The sequence below is a fragment of the Acomys minous genome, assembly GCF_964271855.1.
Source record: "Acomys minous genome assembly, chromosome: 9".
Lineage (NCBI taxonomy): Eukaryota > Metazoa > Chordata > Mammalia > Rodentia > Muridae > Acomys > Acomys minous.
Genome location: NC_140490.1, coordinates 85,424,910 through 85,449,374, shown reverse-complemented (window position 1 = coordinate 85,449,374; position 24,465 = coordinate 85,424,910). Strand labels below are relative to the sequence as shown.

The 24,465-nt window shown below is 38.8% G+C and overlaps 1 protein-coding gene across 1 annotated transcript in view; it reads right to left on the bottom strand.

The window, feature by feature from the left end:
* Positions 1-1,517: 1,517 nt before the first annotated feature.
* LOC311605916 (vomeronasal type-2 receptor 116-like) overlaps positions 1,518-24,465 on the bottom strand; it is a gene marked incomplete at its 3' end in the record, with an annotated part of 64,908 nt that continues 41,960 nt past the window's right edge. Inside the window, exons 3-7 of the mRNA XM_084796753.1 lie at positions 21,027-21,306; positions 19,848-20,654; positions 18,725-18,949; positions 12,951-13,074; positions 1,518-2,422 (exon numbers count right to left, since the gene is read on the bottom strand). Coding sequence (XP_084652879.1) covers positions 1,518-2,422; positions 12,951-13,074; positions 18,725-18,949; positions 19,848-20,654; positions 21,027-21,306 — 2,341 coding nt within the window. The remainder of the gene's footprint in view (positions 2,423-12,950; positions 13,075-18,724; positions 18,950-19,847; positions 20,655-21,026; positions 21,307-24,465) is intronic.

The window sequence follows — 24,465 nt, the reverse complement described above, 5'->3', positions numbered from 1 at the left end:
TGTGTGTGTGTGTGTGTGTGTTATTTTGGGTTACAAGGGCAGAGCGCAAATATGCAAGGTCAGGGAGGAGACTGAAACTCTGATACAGAATGTAAAACACAGAAGCAATGAGAAGTTATTTTTAACAATTTCATAATATAAGTCCTAGAGAGAGTTAAGGTATTGGGAAGAAATCTCTATATAATAAACATTACATATGACAAATCCAAACCCACTACTCTGCTAAATTTAGAAAAACTCAAAGCAATCCTGGTAAATCAGATAGAAAGCTGTTTATTCTCCTCGTTAATTTGCACCACAGATCTCAAGCTATAGGTGGAGCAAAAAGCCAAGAAAATGAAATTACATGAACAGAAATAGGAAAATGAAAACTAAAAATTTATGTATATATGAAATATTCATTAGAAATTCCCCAAATTCCAACAAAACCATATAGCACATCTATTATCTACAAAAAACACTAAGATTGAGAACAGGATTATAGTCCTATGCATAATAGTATTTTAATGGAAGAATTGAAGGATCTTTAGAAGGCAAACTTCAAAACTCAGAAGAAACAGGCACGGGAAGACAATAAATGACTGAAAAGCACCCCATACTCATGAATTGGTAAATGTAATGTTGTGGAAATAACCATGCTACCAAAAAAATTCATAAATTCAATAACATCTCAATCGATTTCCCACATTTCTCCAAGAAACAATCATAAAGTTCTTATCAACCTATGAAATACCCATATAACAAAACCTAATCAAGCAAAAGAAAAATACTGGAGAGCATTAGTTGTTTGTTTATACCGTTATCTGTATTTTTGAACAGGATAGATGAAAACTTTTTTTTTTTTTTTACTTTTCTTGACTATTTTAAGTAGTATGTTGTTCATTGCTTTTCCACATTCTGGCCATGAAATTTTCTAGTGATCCCATTTGGTCCTGGTCTCTTGTTGTTGTAAAACTAGACGACTGCATCAACCTAATTTCTCCTTATAGATTTTTTTAAATTATATACTTCTTCTTGGTTTAATTTATTCTAACATATGCATCTATAAACTTAGCAATTTCACATGTTCCATGTTTCTCACACTTTATACACAGTTACTGTATTTGTATCATTTTCATTTCTTGCTTTCCAACCCTTCTAATGACACCAATTTTTTCAATATTAGTGACTATTTAAAAAAAACTTCTCCCGTACCTAATTTTCAGAAAATATAGAAGAAGCAAAAAAGATCTTGAGAGCCAAAGGACAAGGGAGATTGCTGATATAATAATTTTTCTAAGAATAGTACAAGGTATACCATAACTTCTCACCCACATGACCCCCAAAAAATGTGACTAAATGAAAGAAGCTACCAACAAACTTGGTAAAGGAGATGAGAGAAACTTTGAAGGTCTCAAGCCTACATAACAAACTGCAGGTAACTGGTTAAATCTGGAAATGGAAAAGGTGCTCTTCCCAGAGAAAGGCATAAAAATATTGTAAATATAATCTAAAATGCAGAAAAAACTATCAAAGATTCAATTACGTGATTTATCCTTATACTTTTGACAAGAATAGGAATCTGGTCTTATCAAAATAACATAACACTTTGGGAAGAAGATGCACCCTAAGAGCCCTGAACTGGAAGCCAAGATGGAGAAGACCTCCACAGCCACCATGACCTTCCCCTTAGTGCTATGGTAGACAGGAAGAAAGGTGACCCAGACACTGCAGAACACCAGCATGCTGAAGGTCAGGAATTTGGCTTCATTGAACCTGTCAGGCAGATTTCTGGCCAAGAAAGCCACAGTGAAGCTACTCAGAGCCAAGAAGCCCAAGTATCCCAGGACAAGGTGGAATGCAATGGCTGAGCCTTTGTTGCACACAACGATGATCAGCCCATGTTCAGAGTGTGTATCTGTGTCAATGAAGGGTGGTGACATTACCATCCAGATTCCACAGAGAACAAGTTGGACAGAGGTACAGATGGGAATGACAAAGTTAGGTGCCCCTGATATCAGCATCCATCTCATTCTTCTTCCTGGAGTAGTCAGCTTGAAGGCCAGGATCACAGTAATTGTCTTGGCCAACACAGTGGACAAGGCCACTGTGAAAAAGACTCCAAATGTGATTTGCTCTAGGATACAGGTGCCCTTGTTGGGATGCCCAATGAAGAGCAAGGAGCAGAGGAAACAGAATGTGAGAGAGATCAATAGGATGTAGCTTAGAATGCAGTTATTGGCTTTCACAATGGGTGTGTCATGATATTTCACAAAAGTACCAAGTACAAGGGATGTGAGGATAGAGAAACACATGGACATGCAGGCCAGAGCCATCCCCAGTGGGTCTTCAAAAGCCAGAAAGGACACACGTCTTTGCAGGCAGTGTGTGTGGTCTGTGTTGGCATACTGGTCATCTGGGCAGCTCACGCACTGCTCCACATCTGCAGAGATCATTAACAACAACCACTAATAACACATCATAATTATATACTTAAGCATTTAATATCTGTATTAGTTACAGGATACCGCAGTACAACATTTGTTGTTAAGCAACAGTTTTATTTTATTTTATTTTGCTGTTTTAATAAGCAGTGAGATCCAGATCCACTGCTGGTGGAGCATACCATCCTCATGGTAAAGGTAGGAGTGAAGCTACTTATTGTTATTTGTAACCTTCATGTTCATGAAACTTAATAAAATATAAAAAACACTTCGTTAGCACATGATATATAGTAATATAAATTATCTAATGTTAGTTAGTTACTCAAACTTAAATTTATTATGCTCATACCTGTTGGATATGTGTGTGTGTGTGGTGGTTTGCTTGAGAATGGCGCAATATACTCAGAGATTTGAATGCTTGGGTACTAGGGAGTAGCACTATTTGAAAATGTCAGGGTGATATATGTTCTATTTGGAATTGGTTTGTCCCAGTTGGAATAGGTGTGTCCCCGCTAGAGAAATTGACTTTGATGATGGGCTTTGGGTTGTCAAAATCTCAAGCCACACCCAGTGTCTCTTCCACCTGTCTGAGGATCTGTATGTAGAACACTGTCACCACTCTGGAACTGTGCCTGGTTTCACACTGCAATGTTCCCTGACATTATGATAACGGACAATGTCTAAAACTGTTTTCAAGCCGCAATTAAATACTTTCTTTTGTAAGTGCTGTCATAGTCAATATATTGCTATGGCAGACCTGGCCATGGTGCTAGTTGGCAACATGTGAACTTTTGAACTTTGGATTAGGAAAGCAGTTGAATGCTTTAAGGGGGATTCCTAGGCCATACTGAAAGAAGCACAGAGACCAGACTTTGGAATATGTGATATGTGGAGACCAAACTCAAACAGTTTCAGGGAGAAAAAATATTAATGAATGGCTTAGATACCTTTTATATATTGATTTTTACCCTTTTCTAAAAAAAAAAAAAAAACAGAAACAAAAACTTCTGCCTGAGACAAAATTGAAGAGCTTTTTGATGAAATGTTTTACCAGAGAAATGTTAAGATAAAAAAAATTTTTTTAATTAAAAAATGTTAAGATGGCCTAGTTTAGGAAAAAAAGAAAGCTTAGTTTTTACTTTCTCATATGGTTATTAGTGGTCGTTCTTATAAAGAACAATGATGAAAAGGAGTTAGGACAGCAGGATGTGTAATGGAGCTACGTCCAGAGCTCAAGGCAATGAAATGTATAAAGAAAATCCTGATGCTAACTAGACTCAACGGGGTGGCAAGCTCAAGGTAGGACCATTAAGACAAGCTTCCAATTTGTGAAAGGAAAGGAAAGAGAAACTTAAGCAAGAAAGGAACCATACAAAAGAAAAAGCTGTTGAAAATGTTTTTAAGCAAGGGGACTTGCTTAAATTAGTTCTAATAAACAGAAAGCCTTACAAGCTTTGGCCACAGGGTTCTGGCTGTAGAGTAAAAGAAAGAATAAATTGATTGTGAAATCTCCCTCCACAAGTAAGGAAAGCCAGTAAGCCATGTACTTGTCAGATATTTCAAAGTGTGGAGGCCAGGAAAGGCTATTGAGTACATCTATGGATGTGAAGACTGGGTTTTATTAGCGATCCCAAGATTTTGGAGATGCCAGAGTCATGAGCTACCTGTCAGGGAAAGCTGAAGAAAGGGTTTTTAACTAGCCCAAGACAGAAGTTTGTTGTGGTCAACAAAACTCGAAGAAGTTGGGGATGTGAAGAGTGCCACATGGAGATGCAGAATTTGGAGTTCTCTCTGCTGAATGTGGATCTGCCTTTGGAGTCCACAGTGTGTCCTCTCTTTGCTTTGGCTCATCCCTTTTGAAATGGTGGTGTGTGTTCATTGTCATAGTATCTTGGCAGTATGGAAGTATGTGATCTGCTTTATTATTTTGCTTTACAAGGGGTTACAGTTAAGAGATTGCCATGAGCCTCAGAAAAGGCTGTAAACTTTGGAGATTTAAACAGTATTGAGACTGTGATAGATTGTGAGCAGTTTTGAAGTTGGGCTGCTTTTGTGTTATGATGTGGCTACAGGTCTATGAGTCCAAAAATGTGGTATGTTGTAATTTGAGTAAGAATAGCCCTCATAGGCTCATAAAGATTTCACTGCTTGATCACTAGTAAGTAGCACTACTAGAAAGGATTACAAGATGTGGCCTTGTGGTAGTAGATGTGGCCTTGTTTGAGAAAGTGTGTCATTGAGAGTTGGGCTTTTGGATGTTAAGATCTCAGGCAGGCCCAGTGCCTGTCTCTCTCTGTTCCTGCTGTCTAAATATCTGGATATAGAACATTCTCCAGAACCATTCCTGCCTATGTGCGACAGTGTTCTCTGCTATCGCAAGAATAGACTAAAACTTTGAAAGTGTAAGCAAGCCCCAATTAAAGGCTTTCTTTTAAAGGAATTATCATGTTCAATGTGTCTCTTCAAGGCAATAATTCACTGACTAAGACATCATGTCTAGATCACAAATCCAGCCAATACAATGCACGCTGCATATTGCCTTGTACCTTTGGACTGTATCTTCATTTAGCAACAAGGATATGCAATTCCCTTATTCACATACTGTTTGTATAAAGCAATATTTCCAATAAAGGAGCTGTACTTCTCATGTAACAAAATCCACTTCAGGTTAAGTTCATGACCTCAACAATTAACATAAGGATTTGGAAAAAAGACATTTACTTTCAAACTAAGATCTCTTCCTATGATGTCTGGTATATATGTATTTCTCTATATTAGTATTTACTTTTGTTCTAGTCACAAGTCATATACTGGAAGCAAAAAACACAAACTACTTGTGAATTTTGCATATCACAACATAAAAATATAAATTGTTATTAAATATTTTATTTACAATTAATACATACATATAATATATCTTGATTTACTCTGCCTCTTGTGTCCATTTGCTATCAAATTGAGAGTAGAGGGGATATGTAGAAGTGTTTAAGGTGACTGAATTGGTAGGTGCTGGAGGAAGAAATGGAAGGAGGCGTCATTACCTTTCAACTCAAATTATTTACATTAAATAAATTCACATGTGTGTGACGTATGCATAAAAGTGAGCCATAGTTTTTGTTGTATTTTTGCATGTCAATGAGAGGACATATGCATCTTTGCATGGATTTGCTGTTCAAAAGACAATCATCAGCTATTTTCATTCATGTCCACTCTTTGTGGTAAAGTCCCTTTTAGTTCCTAACTATATATTCCAACCTAGAAATAATGCAACGTTATGCATATTTTGGATCCTTCCTTTATTTCTCAGTAGGATGTGATTACTAAAGAATACAACCATACCTATGCGTGCATTCCGGTGATTTGCACTCCTGTCCTAATTCTTTTATAGTAACTGCTTCATTCTATGAGCTAGTCCCTAAGATCATCAATACATCTTATTACACAACAACAAAATTATGAGTTGGGTTCTGGGAAAACAAGATTATGGACAGTCATGTAAATGTAATTTATACAATAAAATCAGACAAGATTACACATATGGAGATCCAAGATGGCGGCGAGCAGTGTGGACCGTGTTTGAAAGCTCCAGTGAACAATTCAGGGAATTGCACAGATCTGAGCCAGGAACACAAAGATTCCTACACCACGGCAGCAGAAGTGCTCCACGGTTCGGAGGGACCAGGGTGAGAAGGACCTGCTTGCCCCTGCACACGGAAGAAGCACGGAGTTTCTCGGATCAGAGCAGCAGCGGCAGGGACAGCAGTGTCACCAGCAGAATCAGCGGAACCAGCGGCACCAGCAGCACCAGCGGCTCCAGCAGCACCAGCGGCACCAGCAGCACCAGCGGCAGTGGCTGAGGTTTGCAGCTCAGAGCCTTCCAGTGGAGGCGATTGGTGTGGTGGACGGTGGGAGTTGCTGCGGGAGAGGGGACTCTGGACAGGATTTGGGTCACGTGGTGCCTTGAGACCCAAACTGGACTCAGCAGACAGTTCAGCCCCAGAGTCCTGGGTTTGCTCAGTGAGCTGTGCCGTGGAGAAGCTGGCTCAGCTCAGCAAGTAATTCTGCCCGAGGTACAGCTCCCCTGCTGTGACACAGGCTGGGCTGAGTGCTCACTTCCACCCTAGGCTCCAGCACAGCACAGTCGCAGTTTTCCTGCTGTGATGCAAGCTGGCCGGAGTGCTCAGTTCCACCCTAGGTGCTTGCTCAGTGCAGTCACACTTTCCCTGCTGTGATGCAAGCTGGGCAGAGCACTCTGTTCCACCCTAGGCATTTGCTCAGCACAGTCGCAGTTTCCCTGCTGTGACACAAGCTGGGTGGAGCACTCAGTTCCACCCTAGGCGCTTGCTCAGTGCAGTCGCAGTTCTCCTGCTGTGGCAGATGGTTCAGGCCCTGAGAAACTAGCTGAGCTTGACGCATGGTTTGGGCCCAGTATCCCTGGCTGGACTTGGCAGGGAACCCAAAAGGCTGTGGATACCTTGGCCTGATCCAACGCTCATTCAGAGACCCAGAACGATTACAGGACCCACAGCAAAGGGGAGCTGAGGATCATTGGCTGGGAGAGCCCAAAACGACAGGGCTAACTTCTTGCCATCCACACCAGTGAAGTATCAGGGCTTACAGCCTATGGAAATCGTGAGAAAACAAGTGAATCTATCATCAGACTCGCTCCCCCCAACTCTGGAAGTTACCCAACAAAAACAGAGATGGCAAGATGTCTAAAGAACAGTGTAAAAGCATACACAAAAAACCCCAAAACAACATGGCCTCTCCAGATCCCAGCTATCACAAAGAAAACAACCCAGAACTCAAATACAAGGGAAACACAAGAAAATGACCTCAAATCCTTGGTAATGAGGATGATAATGGAGGAAAAAATTAAATTCGAAATCAGATGCAGGAAGACGCTGCCAAGCAGGTGCGAGACATAAAAGAAGTAAACAGAGTGGAACTGGAAAATTTTCAGAAAAATGTAAACAACCAGATGAAAGAAATCAAAAAATCTGTTCAAGATATGAAGATGAAAATGGATTCAATTATAAACACACAGAGAGAAGAAAAACGAGAACGTGAGGCCTCAGAGAAGAAGGCGAGCGACACAGTGCTGAGCTTTTCTAACAGAATCCAAGAGATGGAAGAACGATTCTCAAGTCTAGAAGATACAATCACAGATCTTGAAGCAACCATTAAAGAAAATGCCAAATCTGGAAAACTCCTGACACAAAACATCCAAGAAATTAAGGACACCATGAAAAGAAGAAATCTGAGGATAATAGGCATTGAAGAAAGAGAAGATATCAGACTCCAAGGCCCAGAAACTCTTCTCAACAAAATCATAGAAGAAAATTTCCCTGATCTAAAGAAAGAGATGTCTATAAACATACAAGAGGCATAAAGAACACCAAATAGAATTGACCAGAAAAGAAAAACTGCCCGTCACATACTAATCAAAACACAAAACATACAGAACAAGAAAAAAATATCAAAAGCTGCAAGGGAAAAGGGCCAAATAACATTTAATGGCAAACCTATCAGAATTACACCCAACTTCTCAGCAGAGACCATCAAAGCCAGAAGGGCCTGGACAGAGATCCTGCAAACCCTAAGAGACCACAGATGCCAGGCCAGACTACTTTACCCTGCAAAACTATCGATAAACATTGATGGAGAAAACAAAATATTCCATGACAAAAACAAATTCAAACAGTACCTATCCACAAATCCAGCTTTACAGAAGGTACTAGAAGGAAAACTCCATCCCAAAGGGTCAAGCTACAACCAAAATTACTCAGGAAATAGATAACTATACCATGGCAAAAACACAAAAACACAAACGCTCGACTGGAACCAACATCAAAATTAAGACTCTCAACAGTAACTCGTCGTTAATATCTCTCTACATCAATGGTCTCAATTCTCCAATAAAAAGACACAGACTAACTGAATGGGTGCATAAACAGGATCCAACATTCTTCTGCATTCAAGAAACACATCTCACCCATAATGATAGGTATTACCTCAGGATAAAAGGTTGGAAAAAATATTCCAAGCAAATGGTCACAAGAAGCAAGCAGGCATAGCCATTCTAATATCTAATAAAATAGACTTTCAACCAGGATTGATCAAAAGGGATGAGGATGGACACTTCATACTCATCAAAGTTAAAGTCAACCAAGATGACATCACAATTCTGAACATCTATGCTCCCAATACAAAGGCACCCACATTTGTAAAAGATCTGCTAAAAAGGCTTAAACCACACATCAATCCCCACACAATAATAGTGGGAGACTTCAACACCCCACTCTCACTGAAGGACAAGTCATTGAACAAGAAACTAAGCAGAGAAATAACATCATTAAACAATGCCATGGGTCAAATGGATCTAACAGGTATCTATAGAACATTTCACCGAAACAAGAAAGAATATACTTTCTTCTCTGTACCCCATGGAACCTTCTCCAAAATTGATCACATCAGAGGTCACAAAGCAAGCCTCAACAGATACAAGAGGATTGAAATAATACCTTGTATCCTATCAGATCATCATGGGCTTAGGCTGCAATTCAACAACAACAGAAATAACAAAAAGGCTACGCATATGTGGAAACTAAACAACTCTCTGCTAAATGACACCTGGGTCAGGGAAGAAATAAAGAAAGAAATCAAGGAGTTTCTGAAATTCAATGAAAATGAAGGAACAACATACCCAAATTTGTGGGATACATTGAAAGCAGTGCTAAGAGGAAAATTCATAGCACTAAGTGCCTTTAAAAAGAAATTGGAAGCATCGCACATAAGCACCTTAACGACACAACTGGAAGCCCTAGAAAAAAAAAGAAGCAGAAACACCCAAAAGGAATAGAAGTCTGGAAATAATCAAACTCAGGGCTGAAACTAACAAATTAGAAACTAAAAAAACAGTCCAAAGAATCAACAAAACCAAGAAATGGTTCTTTGAGAAAGTCAACAAGGTAGACAGTCCATTAGCCAAACTAACAAAAAGGCAGAGAGATAGTATTGAAATCAACAAAATTGGAAATGAAAAGGGACACATAACAACAGACACTGAAGAAATACAAAGAATCATAAGATCCTACTTTGAAGGCATATACACCACAAAATTTGAAAATCTAAGGGAAATGGATGATTTTCTTGATCAATTTGACTTGCCAATGTTGAGTGAAGAAGAGATAAACAAGCTAAATGGTCCCATTTCCCCTACAGAAATTGAAGTAATCATTGATAGTCTCCCAACCAAAAAAAGCCCAGGGCCAGATGGCTTCAGTGCAGAATTCTACCAGACCCTCAAGGGCGAGCCAATACCGATACTCTTCAAGCTACTCCAAAAGATAGAAAGGGATGGAACATTACCAAATTCATTCTATGAGGCCATAGTCTCATTGATACCTAAACCTAACAAGGACTTAACAAAGAATGAGAATTTCAGACCAATTTCTCTGATGAACATCGATGCAAAAATACTAAATAAAATACTTGCAAAACAAATACAAGAGCACATCAAAGATATCATTCATCATGACCAAGTAGGCTTCATTCCAGGCATGCAGGGATGGTTTAATATACGGAAATCCACCAATGTAATCCACCACATAAACAAACTGAAAATAAAAAACCACATGATCATCTCCTTAGATGCAGAGAAAGCATTTGATAAAATCCAATACCCATTCATGTTTAAAGTTTTAGAGAGATCGGGAATACAAGAGACTTTCCTCAACATAATAAAGGCTATATATAGGAAGCCAAAAGCCAAAATCAAAGTAAATGGTGAGATACTCAAGGAAATTCCTCTAAAATCAGGAACAAGACAAGGCTGCCCACTTTCTCCATATCTCTTCAATATAGTACTCGAAGTTATAGCCAGAGCAATAAGACAACAAAAGGAGATCAAGGGAATTCAAATGGGAAAAAAGGAAAACAAATTATCCCTATTTACAGATGATATGATAGTCTACATAAGTGACCCTCAAAATACCACCAGAGAACTCCTACAGCTGATAAACACCTTCGGCAAATTGGCTGGGTACAAAATTAACTCAAAAAAGGCTGCAGCCTTCCTATACACAAATGACAAGCTTGCAGAGGAAGAAATTAGGAAAACTACACCCTTCACATTATCCACAAGCAATATAAAGTACTTAGGAGTTACTCTAACGATGCAAGTGAAGGACTTGTTGAAAAAAATTTCAAAATTCTAAAGAAAGAGATTGAAGATGACATGAGAAGATGGAATGATCTTCCTTGCTCATGGATTGGGAGAATTAACATAATAAAAATGGCCATCCTACCAAAAGCAATCTACAGATTCAATGCAATCCCTATCAAAATACCTACACAATTTTTTAAAGACATTAAAAGTTCAATTCTGAACTTCATATGGAAAAACAAACAACCCAGAATAGCGAAAACAATCTTGTACAATAAAAGGTGTTCCACAGGAATCTCCATACCTGATCTCAAACTGTACTATAAAGCAATAGTAACTAAAACAGCATGGTACTGACACAGCAACAGGCTGGTTGATCAGTAGAATCCAATCAAAGACCCAGATATGAATCCACACATATATGGCCACTTGATTTTCGACAAAGAAGCCAAATCCTTTCGATGGAAAAGGGATAGCATCTTCAACAAATGGTGCTGGTCTAACTGGATGTCTATGTGTAAAAAAATGCAACTGGACCCATATTTGTCACCGTGTACAAAACTCAAATCCAAGTGGATTAAAGACCTCAAAATGAAACAAGAGACACTAAGTCACTTAGAAGAAAAAGTGGGCAAGAGCCTGGAACATATTGGCACAGGAGACAACTTCCTGAACAGAACACCAACAGCCCAGACCTTAAGGTCAACAATGAATAAATGGGACCTCATGAGGCTGAGAAGCTTCTGTAAGGCAGGAGACACTGTCAAGAGAACAAAGTGACAGCCTACAGACTGGGAAAAGATCTTCACCAATCCTACATCTGACAAAACTCTAATATCCAAAATATATAAAGAAGTCAAGAAATTAAACACCACCAAACCAAATAACCCAATTCAGAAATGGGGCTTGGAACTAAACAGAGAATTCTCAACAGAGGAATATCAAATGGCTGAGAAACACTTAAATAAATGCTCAACCTCCTTAATCATCAGGGAAATGCAAATCAAAACAACTCTGAGATTCCATCTTACACCCATCAGAATGGCTAAGATCAAAAATTCAAGTGACACCACATGCTGACGAGGATGTGGGGAGAGAGGAACACTCCTTCATTGCTGGTGGGAATGCAAACTCGTACAACCACTTTGGAAATCTATCTGGTGCTATCTCAGAAAAATGGGGATAGGGCTTCCTCAAGACCCAGCTATTCCACTCCTTGGAATATACCCAGAAGATGCTCCAGCACACAACAAGAACATTTGCTCAACCATGTTCATAGCAGCCTTATTCATAATAGCCAGAACATGGAAACAGCCTAAGTGTCCCTCAATAGAAGAATGGATAAAGAAACTGTGGTACATATACACTATGGAATACTATTCAGCTATTAAAAACAAGGAATTCCCAAAATTTGTGGATAAATGGATTGAGCTAGAAATGATCATAATGAGTGAGTTAACCCAGAAGCAGAAAGACTCAAATGGTATATACTCACTTATATCTGCATATTAGCCCAAGGGGCATGCCCCATGAAAGCCTTCACTTACCAGGAAACTGAGACAGAGGGGAGGACATTCTAGTGGAACTCTAGATGAGAGAATCATGGGAGAATGGCAAAGTAGAAGGATCCAGAGGGTCCTAGAAGCCTACAAGTAGAACATTATGATAGGCAGATTTGGGCACAGGGGTCCTGCTCAAACTAAGGCACCAGCCAAGGACAATACAGGTGTAAACCTTAAACCCCTACCCAGATCTAGACAATGGACAGAACATTCTCCACAGTAGAGTGGAGAGTGGGATATGACTTTCTCACATACTCTGGTGCCTCACCTTTGACCATGTCTCCTGGAGGGGGAGACCTGGTGGCACTCAGAGGAAGGACAGCAGGTTACCAAGAAGAGACTTGATACCCTATGAGCATATACAGGGGGAGGTAATCCCCCTCAGGAACAGTCATGGGGGGGAATAAGGGGAAAATGGGAGGGAGGAAAGAATGGGAGGATACAAGGGATGGGATAACCATTGAGATGTACCAAGAATAAATTAATAAAGAAAGAAAGATTACACATATGCATAGCAGTACTGTGTACAATTTTTTCTGGTAGAATACTAGTTGCATTTTATTAGACATTTCCTGAAAAAGATAGGATGTAACCATGATAATGTACGCAAAATGTGTGGTTTTAGGAAGGCAGTGCATGTTTATTCCATGGTTGATAATATGCTTGGTATCAGTACAGTGATGATACTAAAAACACATATTTCATGTCTTCAGTTTCTTTTCATACCCTATCAATGGCCTAATTTGTATTAAGGAAGATATTCAATTTCAGAAATTTCTTCTGCACACAATTACATACCTGTCTCATTAGACACTTCATTCTCTAGGCACTGGACACAATCAAAGCAGCATTCTGCTCTTTGTTCCTGATGGACTTTCCTGAATCCAGGAGTGCATATCACACTGCATGTAGAAGTGGGAACCTAAAGCAGATGGAGTAAGAATTGGTAACTGAGATGGGTTATACATATTCTCCTGTTATCCTGTATTATCTTATTCAAGCAGTTGAGCATGTTGTCTAAACCTGTAATGAAATTGAAATCCAAAAAATATTTTGTTCGTTAGGTAGCATTCTATGTGTCAATGTATGAGTAAGGAGATTAATATTTCTTTCTTCCAAAAAGTGGGAAAGAACCTAGAACTCTTTGGCACAGGACACAACATCCTGAACAGAACCCTGACAGCCCAGGTATTAAGATCAACAATTAATAAATGGGACAAGTGGGACATCATGAAACTTAAAAGCTTCTGTATTGGAAAAAGCATGGCGTACAGAACAAAGCAACTGCCCACAGATTGGGAAAAGATCATTACCCACCCTACTTCCAACATAGGGCTAATATCTAAAAATATATAGAGAACTCTAGAAATTAAAAACCACCAAACCAAAAAATATCCAACTGAAAAATGGGGTACAGAAGGAAACAGACAATTCTCAAGAGAGGAATATCAAATGCTTGAGAAACACTTAAAGAAATGCTCAACATCCCTAGACATCAGAGAAATGAAAATCAAAACCACCTTGAGATTCCATGTTACATCTAACAGAATGGGAAAGATCAAAACTCAAGTGACAGCACATGCTGCTGAAGACATGGAGAAAGGAAAACACTCCTCCACTGATGGTGGGAGTGCAAACTTGTACAGCCACTCTGGAAATCAATATGGAACTTCTCAGAAAATAGGGAATATTTCTATCAAAAGATCCAGCTACACCACTCCTGGGTATATTATCTGAAAGATGCTGTACCATACAACAAGGACATTTGTTCAAATATGTTCATAGAAGCCTTATTTGTAATAGCTAGAATGTGGAAACAACTAGATATCCCTCTATGGAAGAATGGATAAAGAAACTGTGGTACATCTACACAATGGAATACTACTCAGCTATTAACAACTAGGAAATCTTGAAATTTGCATGCAAATGGATGGACCTAAAAATGATCATCCTAAGTGAAATCGCCCAGACCCCCCCCCCAAACATGGTATGTACTCACTTATAAGTGGATTTTAGCCCACCATATATGTCCTCTGAGAGACTCCAGTCACTGGGTGATAGGGACAGTTACATAGACTCGAAGCTGGACACTGGGCAGAGTGCTGAGAGTGTAAGACTGGGGAGAATGGAAGGTCTGGGCAGGAACAGGAGCTCCAGGGAGACCAAAAAGGCCTGTGGGTCAAGGCACAGTGTGTCTCTATAAACCGATGATCCAGTCAAGGGAAACACATGCAAAGAACCAAGACCCCTTTTTCAGATGTAGCCAACAAACTGCAGGTTTTCCTCATGGGGGGAAATGCTGTTGAACCTCTGCCATGCACTTGGGGGCCCGCTACTTGGCCTCTGCCTCTTGGCAGGACAGCCTAGTAGGCACACAGAGGAAGGGTATGCAGACTACACTGATGATAAGCTTTCCCCAAGATGTCTATAGGAGGGGAATAAGCAGAAGAGAAGGGAAAGTTGCAATGAGAAGATAAGAGGGAGGGGATAACAAACAGGAGGTAAAGTGAATAAATTATAATAAACAAAATATACACTTAACAAATCCAAATGGAGGAGAAGTTTGCTGTAGACACAGATACACCAATCTAGACACTCAGCTCAATTGTAGTATGTAGACAGCACTGGCTCCTGTTGGGTCCCACAATATGGGGATCGGAGACTACCTCTGACATGGACTTGGGCCTCCTAATGCTGTTCACTTCACACCTGGCAGGATGGCTTCAGCAGGCCACAGAGGAAGACGTTATATGTAGTACAAGGACAGTGGACAAGCTGAAGTCAGACATTAGGTTAAGAGAGCTGCCCTTTCTAAGGACTAGGGGAGGGTGGTAAAGGAGATGAGGGAAGAGAAAGAATCAGGAGCTGAAGAAGTAGGTTGGGATAGAGGAGTGTCAAGGGAAGGAGCCACAATCAGGGTGTAAAGAATTCAGATTGAAGAACAAGCAGATAACTTATATTGCTAATCTCACTACATGTGAATGGGTCTGAAACTGGCTGAGATACAAATGTATATGCATAGACAAGGCTTATGTTGGTCACAGATCCTCTGTGACTTATTACTAGAAGTCATTCTTAGTATGGCATAAAAGAAGATTTGCAGATGTCTTATTCTGCTCCTACAATGAGCAGAGACTCAGCCTTAATATCTCTGTGCATCCTGCATACCTCATATAATTATAATGTTAGGTCTGTATAATTCTTGTAAGAAATTGTGTTTTCAGAACAATAGAACTGGACACTGATGCTGCATCAGACCTACAGTATTCATTCCTCTCAGCATGTTGAGCGTTGACATCCTGCATGCCCCTTGTTCCAGCCCCAGGTGCCTCATTGGACAGCTTCCTGGACAGAGTGGTAGAAAACTTCTGATCCTAATTGGTCCAACATTTCAGCTTGTCCCACACAGGACTCCTATTAGGCCTGGAATCTCTCAAAATTTAGAAATTGGACCACAAATGTAATCCATGGCTTGCTTAATCATCCCCAATTTGGGGAGGGACCTTCTTAGATATTATTTCTCCCAAATCAGACTGAAGAAACCTTAAGCGGATGATGTCCCATTTCCTCTAAGGGAGATTACATAGGTTTCTTTTTGTTCTCTTTGTCTAAAGATACTTATTTTCATCAGGAGGTGATTGTAAGTTATTATTGGTCTTATAGAGAGAGAAAACTAGGTTGGATTTGGGGGCATCTCTCTTTTCCTTTATCTTTCTTTTATAGGCAAAGAGCTAGAAGCTGAAATAAAGAAAGGGGGATATAGAAATATAGATAGAGAATAGAACAATCCGAAGATTATTGAACCTACTCCTTAACTCAAGGCCTTGTTACTCACAAAAAAGGTTATTAATTCATTGGTATAGAATTTTGTATATTGATGCAAATCAGGGTCCTGTCAAATACTAGTCTGATTTTATCACAAGAATATATATTCTAGGTCTAGCAGATATGACTCTATACATATATAAGGTAACATAGATAAATAAGATCATTAAAAGCCTCAGAGACCCACAGAATATGGCATTTAAAGATGTTCTTCTTAGTCTAAAGATTCTTTGACAACAAGACAAGTTAACTACTGACAACATCAAGACTGCCTCAAAGAAGATGATGAACATCAAAGAACCTCCTTATGGAGTTGGCTTCAAAAGTGGCAAACCAGCCACTAGACAAAATGTCCTCATTTCTGCCACAAAATCGGCAATCTTAGATGCAGGCAGAGTCAATGGTGAACTCTGCCAAAACAGGGTAAGCAAGTCCTCAATAGTTCCTGCCTTGCAAATATGTCTGACAGAGATATTGGGCTAGAAAGCCAAAGATGATGCTCCAACATTTTAAAGAGTGCTGGGTGACTGTCCAGGCAGTAAACTCTTTCACTCAGTTTCTCATTTTGGAAGTTCCTAACCTGAACTTCTGATTAAATCACTTGTTTAAGTTTTATTCTATCTCCAGTCTCTGATGGAGGTTGAAGACTAGATAGTTTAGTCTTACAATCAAATTTAGTTGGCAAGGGGATAAGATATGTTTGGATCAAGATAGATGCTTTAAGTTAATAGAGATGAGATGTGATAGATAATGATTTTCATTCAGAAATTTAGGCTAAACAAGATGGGAAGATGTTTATTTCAAGTTTGACAAATACAGGGAGTCAAATCACTATCAATGTAACATTTATATAACTTCTAATTGTCTCTTGGCTCTTCCTGCTCTTTGTAGTTTATTTTATTCATGTGTAATAATATAAATGTATATGTTAAAAAAGAAACATAATAAAACTTTTAAGATGTCTTTCTTCCTAAATTGATCCACCAGGAATACCTAAGTGTGCAGATATAAGTGAGTATATACCATTTGAGTCTTTCTGCTTCTGGGTTAACTAACTCATTATGATCATTTCTAGCTCAATCCATTTGTCCACAAATTTTGGGAAATCCTTGTTTTTAATAGCTGAGTAGTATTCCATAGTGCAAATATACCACAGCTTCTTTATCCATTCTTCTACTGAGGGAAATTTAGGCTGTTTCCATGTTCTGGCTATTATGAATAAGGCTGCCATGAACATGGTTGAGAAAAGATTCTTGTTGTGTGCTGGAGCATCTTCTGGGTATATTCCAAGGAGTGGAATAGCTGGGTCTTGAGGAAGCCCTATTCCCAGTTTTCTGAGATAGCACCAGATACATTTCCAAAATAGCTGTACTAGTTTGCATCCCCACCAGCAATGAAGGAGTGTTCCTCTCTCTGCACATCCTCGCATGAAAGTCTTCACTTACCAGGAAACTGGGACAGAGGGGAGGACATCCTATTGGGACTCTAGATGAGAGAAGCATGGGAGAATAGCAAAGTAGAAGGATCCAGAGGGTCCTAGAAACCTACAAGTAGAACATTATGATAGGCAGATTTGGGCCCAAGGGTCCCGCTCAAACTATGGCACCAGCCAAGGACAATACAGGCCGTAAACTTGAAACCCCTACCCAGATCTAGCCAATGGACAGGACATTCTCCACAGTTGAGTGGAGAGTGGGGTATGACTTTCGAACGTACTCTGGTGCCTCATATTTGACCATGTCCCCTGGAGGGGGAGACCTGGTGGCACTCAGAGGAAGGGTAGCAGGCTACCAAGAAGAGACGTGATAACCTATGAACATATAAAGGGGGAGGAAGTCCCCCTCAGGCACAGTCATAGGAAAGGGGAGTAAGAGGAAAATGGGAGGGAGGGAAGAATGGGAAGATACAAGGGATGGGATAGCCATTTAGATATAACAAGAATAAATTAATAAAAAAGGAATACTTAAGTGGAATAAATTGCTCTTCAAGGGTTTATAGAGCAAAAGCAACAACAATGAGTTGAGCAGAAGAGCAAGCATGATGGCACAGCGAAAAGTTATAGGATGAACATGAACACAGCACATTGTTGAAGACCCTCACAGATTTGAAATTTTTTAAATGTATAATGAAAGTCTACAATACAGAGAAATGCTTCTGTAAACAGTTACATGACATTATTGATCAGGTATAAAAGTGAACACATAGAATCACAAAACTTCATGGTTTATACCTCATCACCAAACTTTAATAGTTTAAATATTTTTTATTATTTTAATTTTGTATATATGTTTCTACATTATGGTGAAGTGGAATGTCATATTACGTGTCCAGGGACGCCAGAGGCAAATATCCCCATGACCTGCACTTATAGAGAATTATGAGCCTTCAATCATGGATCCTGAGAACTGAGCTTGAGGCCTTTGCAAGAAGAGCCATTACTCTTAAGAACTAAGCCATCGGGCTGGAGAGATGGCTCAGCGGTTAAGAGCACTGACTGATCTTCCAAAGATCATAAGTTCAATTCCCAGCAACCACATAGTGGCTCACAACCATCTATAATGTGATCTGGTGCCCTCCTCTGGCCTGCAGATATACATGCAGGCAGAGCACTGTATACATAATAAATAAATAAATAAATAAATAAATAAATAAATAAATAAGTTTTCAAAAAAGAACTAAGCCATCATTGCAATACCACAATCTTTTATAACATAAAATTATGGAAAATGAAAGTTATGTGTACATACCAGTGCTCCTCCAACGGACAACCCTAAGTCTTCAGATATATGCAATTGTTGGCTTTGTGGGACATATGGAAAATAGCTACCTATTTTTGCTTTTAATCCAAAACCTTGTGGAAAATTCCAAATGTTGAAAATGTCATAATCTGCACATACTTTTTTTCTCAGATTCATGTTTACTAGTTCTCCAATAGGGTTAGTAAATACAATGTTCTTCAGCAAAGAAGCCATCTGAATAAGATGCATCATTGGATAATTACATATCCCCATCCAGGAAAGCCAAGTGGCATTGTGAATGTTTAAAATTTTTATATATAACATAGAAAATACATTTATTTGATGGTATCCTATCAAGTAAAACACAAGCTATCTCATGGGCAAATAAATTATATTTTACTTTATTTCTGTTTTATGGCATAAAAGGTCAGAAAATGTTTACCAAATATTGAGTAACATAATGCAAGAGATCTAAACATTCAATACATGTAGGAAAACTGTCACAACACCAACTAAATCTTGATGTTAAATGTGGTGTGTGTGTGTGTGTGTGTGTGTGGGTGTGTGTGTATGTGTGTGTGTGTGTGTGTGTGTGTGTGTGTATTGCAAACTTTTTGAAGGAGAATCCATAAAAATGGAGAGAGTAATAGGGCTGGAAGCTTCTGAATGGAAGATAGGTGGTGAGTAAATCATGTAAATATTGTATTCATATGTATAATACAAATACATTTAATAAAAACTTTTAGTCATTATTTGTCAGCATAATTAATTGACACTTCATAAAAATAATTATCCATGACATTGATCAATACATTTTTTTCTCTTGAGGAATAAACTATCTTCTAGGTATCATGTGAGAACTTTATTATGGAAATTTTAGTTGTTATTTCTCTTATTGAACTCATATGATGAAATATTCAAAACATTCTCAAAAAATGACTAATCTTCATACAAAAAATGTTGTCATCCATTTAATATTAATCTTGTGCCGTACATTTATCCACTTAAAATTTTTATATTGAGGAGTTTTGAGGTATAGAAATCCTTCTAATGAGAAAATAATTCATATGATCATTTGTGGGGCTATATTAAAATATCATAACATAAGCATCATTAATGTAAGATAATTTACCTGCTGACAGTCATAGAATATTCCTATGAGTTCTGCCACTTGCTGAGATTCTACTTGTTGAAGAATGATTTTATGGTAGGTGTGGGCCACAGCATAAACAGCGTTGTATAAGTTGTAACCTTCTTCACTCAGATCCATAGCAAATTCATGTTGTGATAACCAACCCAAAGAGGTATTGAATGAACAAGGATTCATTGTGCTATAGTTGGTACAGGAAATTGAACAGTTAAAATGATTCCACTTTTGTCTCATCCCAGAAATGTCTACTGGGTATTTGGAAGTGTTCATAGATTCCATAAAATTTCTAAATTCAGATATATCACCATGGTGGTGTGCAAAAGTGACCGTTCCATGGAAAGGGTCAAGGTTGAAGTCTTTTTTGTATGTGATGACATCCCATTGTGAGGTGGTGACCCAGATTCTCCATACACCTAAATACACCCATCTTCTGAAGCTGGCTTCTAGGGTAGAGTTCATTTCACCATAAATGATAACAACCTTTGCTGTGGATGTCAGGATTTGTTTCTCATATATTACACCCCTTGTCAAATATAACTGCATATTATCTGGGATCACATTCTCAAAAGCTAAACAGACTCCATTAATTTGCATCTCTTCTTTCAAATCTGAGAGAAACTGGATGCCCTGATCATCATCAGAGAGGACCAAACCTATCCAGGTCCACGAAAAATAAAGCATCAAAGAGACCATGGCATTGATCAAACATGTATCCTTGTGTGCTATCTGGTAGACATGGGGAAACTGGACATTGTCATTCAGAATAGAAAGAAATGGTCCAAAGAAAATCTGAAGGATGAAGAACAGAAGAAGTAATGTGAGGAGTAAGATTAATTAGGAGTTCTTTCTTAGGTATAATTTGTGTTCCTCACCTTCCTCCTGTAAAGGACAGTAAGTTCACCTTCTAAATGTCCTGTAGAATTCCAATAAAATTATTTAATATTTCTGACAAGCCACAATGTAAAGCAAAAACTTCCCCACCCCACCCCCACTTCATTCTTTCTTTGTAATATAAAGAAATTTTAGTGAAATATCAATACTTTAATTCTTCAAAACATACAGATCAGCATGCACAAACCCATGCTTCCCATTCAGACTCTGTCATAACTTGGTATTGGTATAGATAAATTGTTACCTCTCCTTTTTATAACACAGCCTCACCTTTGGAATTCTAGAATAAATTGACAGTTTTAAAGATGTAGTCCATGATGGTCCTATAAGTTCTACATCACAAACAGATATTCCACAGATATAATTGGGCAATTTTTGTGTACTGTTTTGTGGTGAACTTATTTCATCAATGAATTCAAATGTTTGAAAGCACATGTCGACAGGAAAGGTAAATATCAAAGACACATTGGGTAAAATGTCAGAGTATTTGTTTATCTCATCAGTAGCAAAAAGCAGCACAAGAAAAAACTCATATTTCCATGTTGGTATTCTAAAAGAAGACACAAGATCATTATGAAGGATATTGCAAAAATGGAATTTTCAAATCAATTGAAGTGAGTCATTTATGATAACCTCTCTAAATTTCTATACAAATTATAACCTACCCAACACAAGGCAATTGAAGAATAAATCTTTAAAGACTAAAGCATTTTAAGACTTCATCAAAATCGAACATTTTGATACGAGCCTATCTGTACAAAAGTAAATAAAGAGGTTTTTGATATCTGAATCTTATCTATGAACTAGAACAGAGCCCTAGATATTTGGTCTGCTATATATTTGTCTTAGAATTCTCATTCTAGAGAAACATGAAAAAACATGACTTCATCCATATATCTAAGTCATCGCAATTTATCCTGCATATATATATATATATATATATATATATATATATATATATATATATATATATATATGCATTAACCAAGATACAGGTGCACATTGTGTACTGTGTCTAGGGAGCAGAGGACCAGAGACTGCCAAACTGACTGAAGGGAAGAAGTTGAGGAAGATAGGAACCAGCTGCCTGGCCACCCATCATGACTGATGTCCCCCTGGTTTGGGAATCAAAAGCTTTCGGAACCATGCACTCCTCCAAATACTTGAATGGACAGCAGGCCCCTTGTGGAACAGAGGATATGCACAACAAAACTCAGTCTGAAGAGTTGAGTCCAACATTAGCCACAAGCCACATTCCCTGGCTATCTGGATAAGGCCTGTGATACTTCTGAGAAGCTGTAGGCTTGGATCTTTCTCCACCCTCACACTACTTATCAGTCTGGACCACCTGGGAAAGTGAAAACTAACAAGAAAATGTGATCTGGGCACTGGCCACAACCCACTTTAGCTGCCAGCCTGAGAAGGCCTGTGAGTCATACCAGCATCTTTGGGCTTGGACTTCTCTCTGCCAACCCAATTCTTACCAGCCTGGCCCATCTGGATCACACAAAGTAAACCAACAGAGATGAGTCAGATTTAAACACAACATATGTTTTCCATTATACCAAGGAGGCCTGAGGGGCACCAGATTGGATATCAGCTTGAAGTAATCTCAGCCTGCTCCTCTCCTGCATAACCCAACTGATACAAAGACAAGGAATCTAGTAGAGTTGAGCTGAGTGCAGGCTCAAACATTCACTTTCCACCATCCTGAGAAGACCTCAGTGGAGCTCTAGCAAATAACCTTCAGCTTAGAGCTCTCTCTACTGGCTTCCAAACTGCCTGGCCCATGTGGGACACACACATACAGTGACCCGCCCTAGAGATATGAACACTCAAAAAGCATAAGAAGATTTTAAATCTGACATGAAGAAAGTGATGGAAGCCTTGAAGGAGGACAATAAATCACTGGGAGGGGGGAGGAAAATATATTGAAAAAGATTTTAAAAAGTAAATAAAACCTGTAAAGAATTAGAGGAAAATTTAATCAACTGGGAGAAAGGAATGGAAAAAACAAATAAAACTGTTCAAGACCCAAAGAGGGAATTAGAAAACACAATGAGTAGTAAATCTATGTTTAAAAATCTGTGGAAGGCAACAGGAAGACCAGGCACAAGCAATGTCAACAAAAACAGAAGAAGAAAGAGAGAATATCAAGGGTAGAAGATACAATTGAATTTATCATTACACCGGTCAAAGAAAACAGTGAAACTAAAAAGATCCTGGCACAAAATACCCAAGAAACCTGGGACTGTATTTAAAAAGCCAAACCTAAGAATAATAGAATTAGAAGGAGAAGCCTCCAAGCTCCATTGGCCAAGAAAATCTTTTTTTAAAAGCAAAGGTGAAGATTTACCTAAAATAAAGAAAGAAATGCCCATAAACATTCAAAAAGCCTAAAGAACTCCAAATAGATTGGACAAGAAAAGAAAATTCTCCCCCCAATATAATAATCAAAATATTAAATGTACACAACAAAGAAAGAATATAAAAGGCTACAAGAGAAAAAGGCCAAGTCATATATAAAGGCAAACCTATCAGAATTACACCTGGCTTCTTTTTTTTCAATATTTTTATTAATTTGTTCATATTACATCTTGATTGTTAGCCCTTCCCCTGTTTCCTCCCATTCTTTCTTCCCTCCCACTTCCCCCCTTCTCCCCTACCCTATGTCTGTGATTGAGAGAGACCTCCTCCTCCTATATATGCTCTAAGAATATCGAGTCTCTTCTTGGTAACTTTCTATCCTTCCTCTGAGTGCCGCCAGGCCTCCCCATCCAGGGGACGTGGTCAGAAAAGGGGCACCAGAGTTTGTGTGAGAGTCAGATCTCACTCTCCACTCAACGGTGGAGAATATCATGTTCGTCGGCTAGGTCTTGGTAGGGGTTCGAAGTTTACTGCCTATTTCTCCTTGGCTGGTGCCTTAGTTTGAGGAGGACCCCAGGACCCAGATCTGCCTGTCATAAAGTTCTTCTTGTAGGTTTCCAGGACACTGTGGGTCCTACTATTTCCACATTCTTCCATGATACTCTCGCCTAAAGTCTCAATAAGATGTCATCTCCTCTGACTCACTCTCTTGGTAAGTAAAGTTTTTCATGGGATGTATCCCTTGGACTAGTGTTTTGATATAAGTGAGTATATACCGTTTGTCTCTTTTTGCTTCTGGGTGAACTCATTCATTATGATAATTTCTAGGTCAATCCATTTGTCCACGAATTTCTACACCTGGCTTCTTAACTGAAACTATGAAAGCCATAGTGGCCTCTATGGATGCCATGCAGACCCTAAGAGACCACAGTGCCACCCAGACTACTATACTCAGCAAAACTTTTAATCACTGTGCATTGAAAAAACAAGATTTTCCTTCACAAAAAGATTAATCAGTACCTAACCACAAATCTAGACCTATAAAAGACACTATAAGGAAAATTCCAAGCCAATGAGGCTAACTACACCAAGGATAATAACCCACAAATCCAAGAGAAAGGAAATACACATGGACACTCCTCCAATACCAACATAAAAAAAAGACAGATATTAACGACCACTGGTCATTAATATCTCTTAACAGCAATGGCCTCAGCTCTCCAATAACAAGACACAACCTAACAGAAAGGATGTTAAAACAGGACCCATCATTCTGCTGCATACAAGAAACACCTCAGCAATAAAAAAAGGCATTACCTCAGAGAGGATTGGAAAAAGGTAC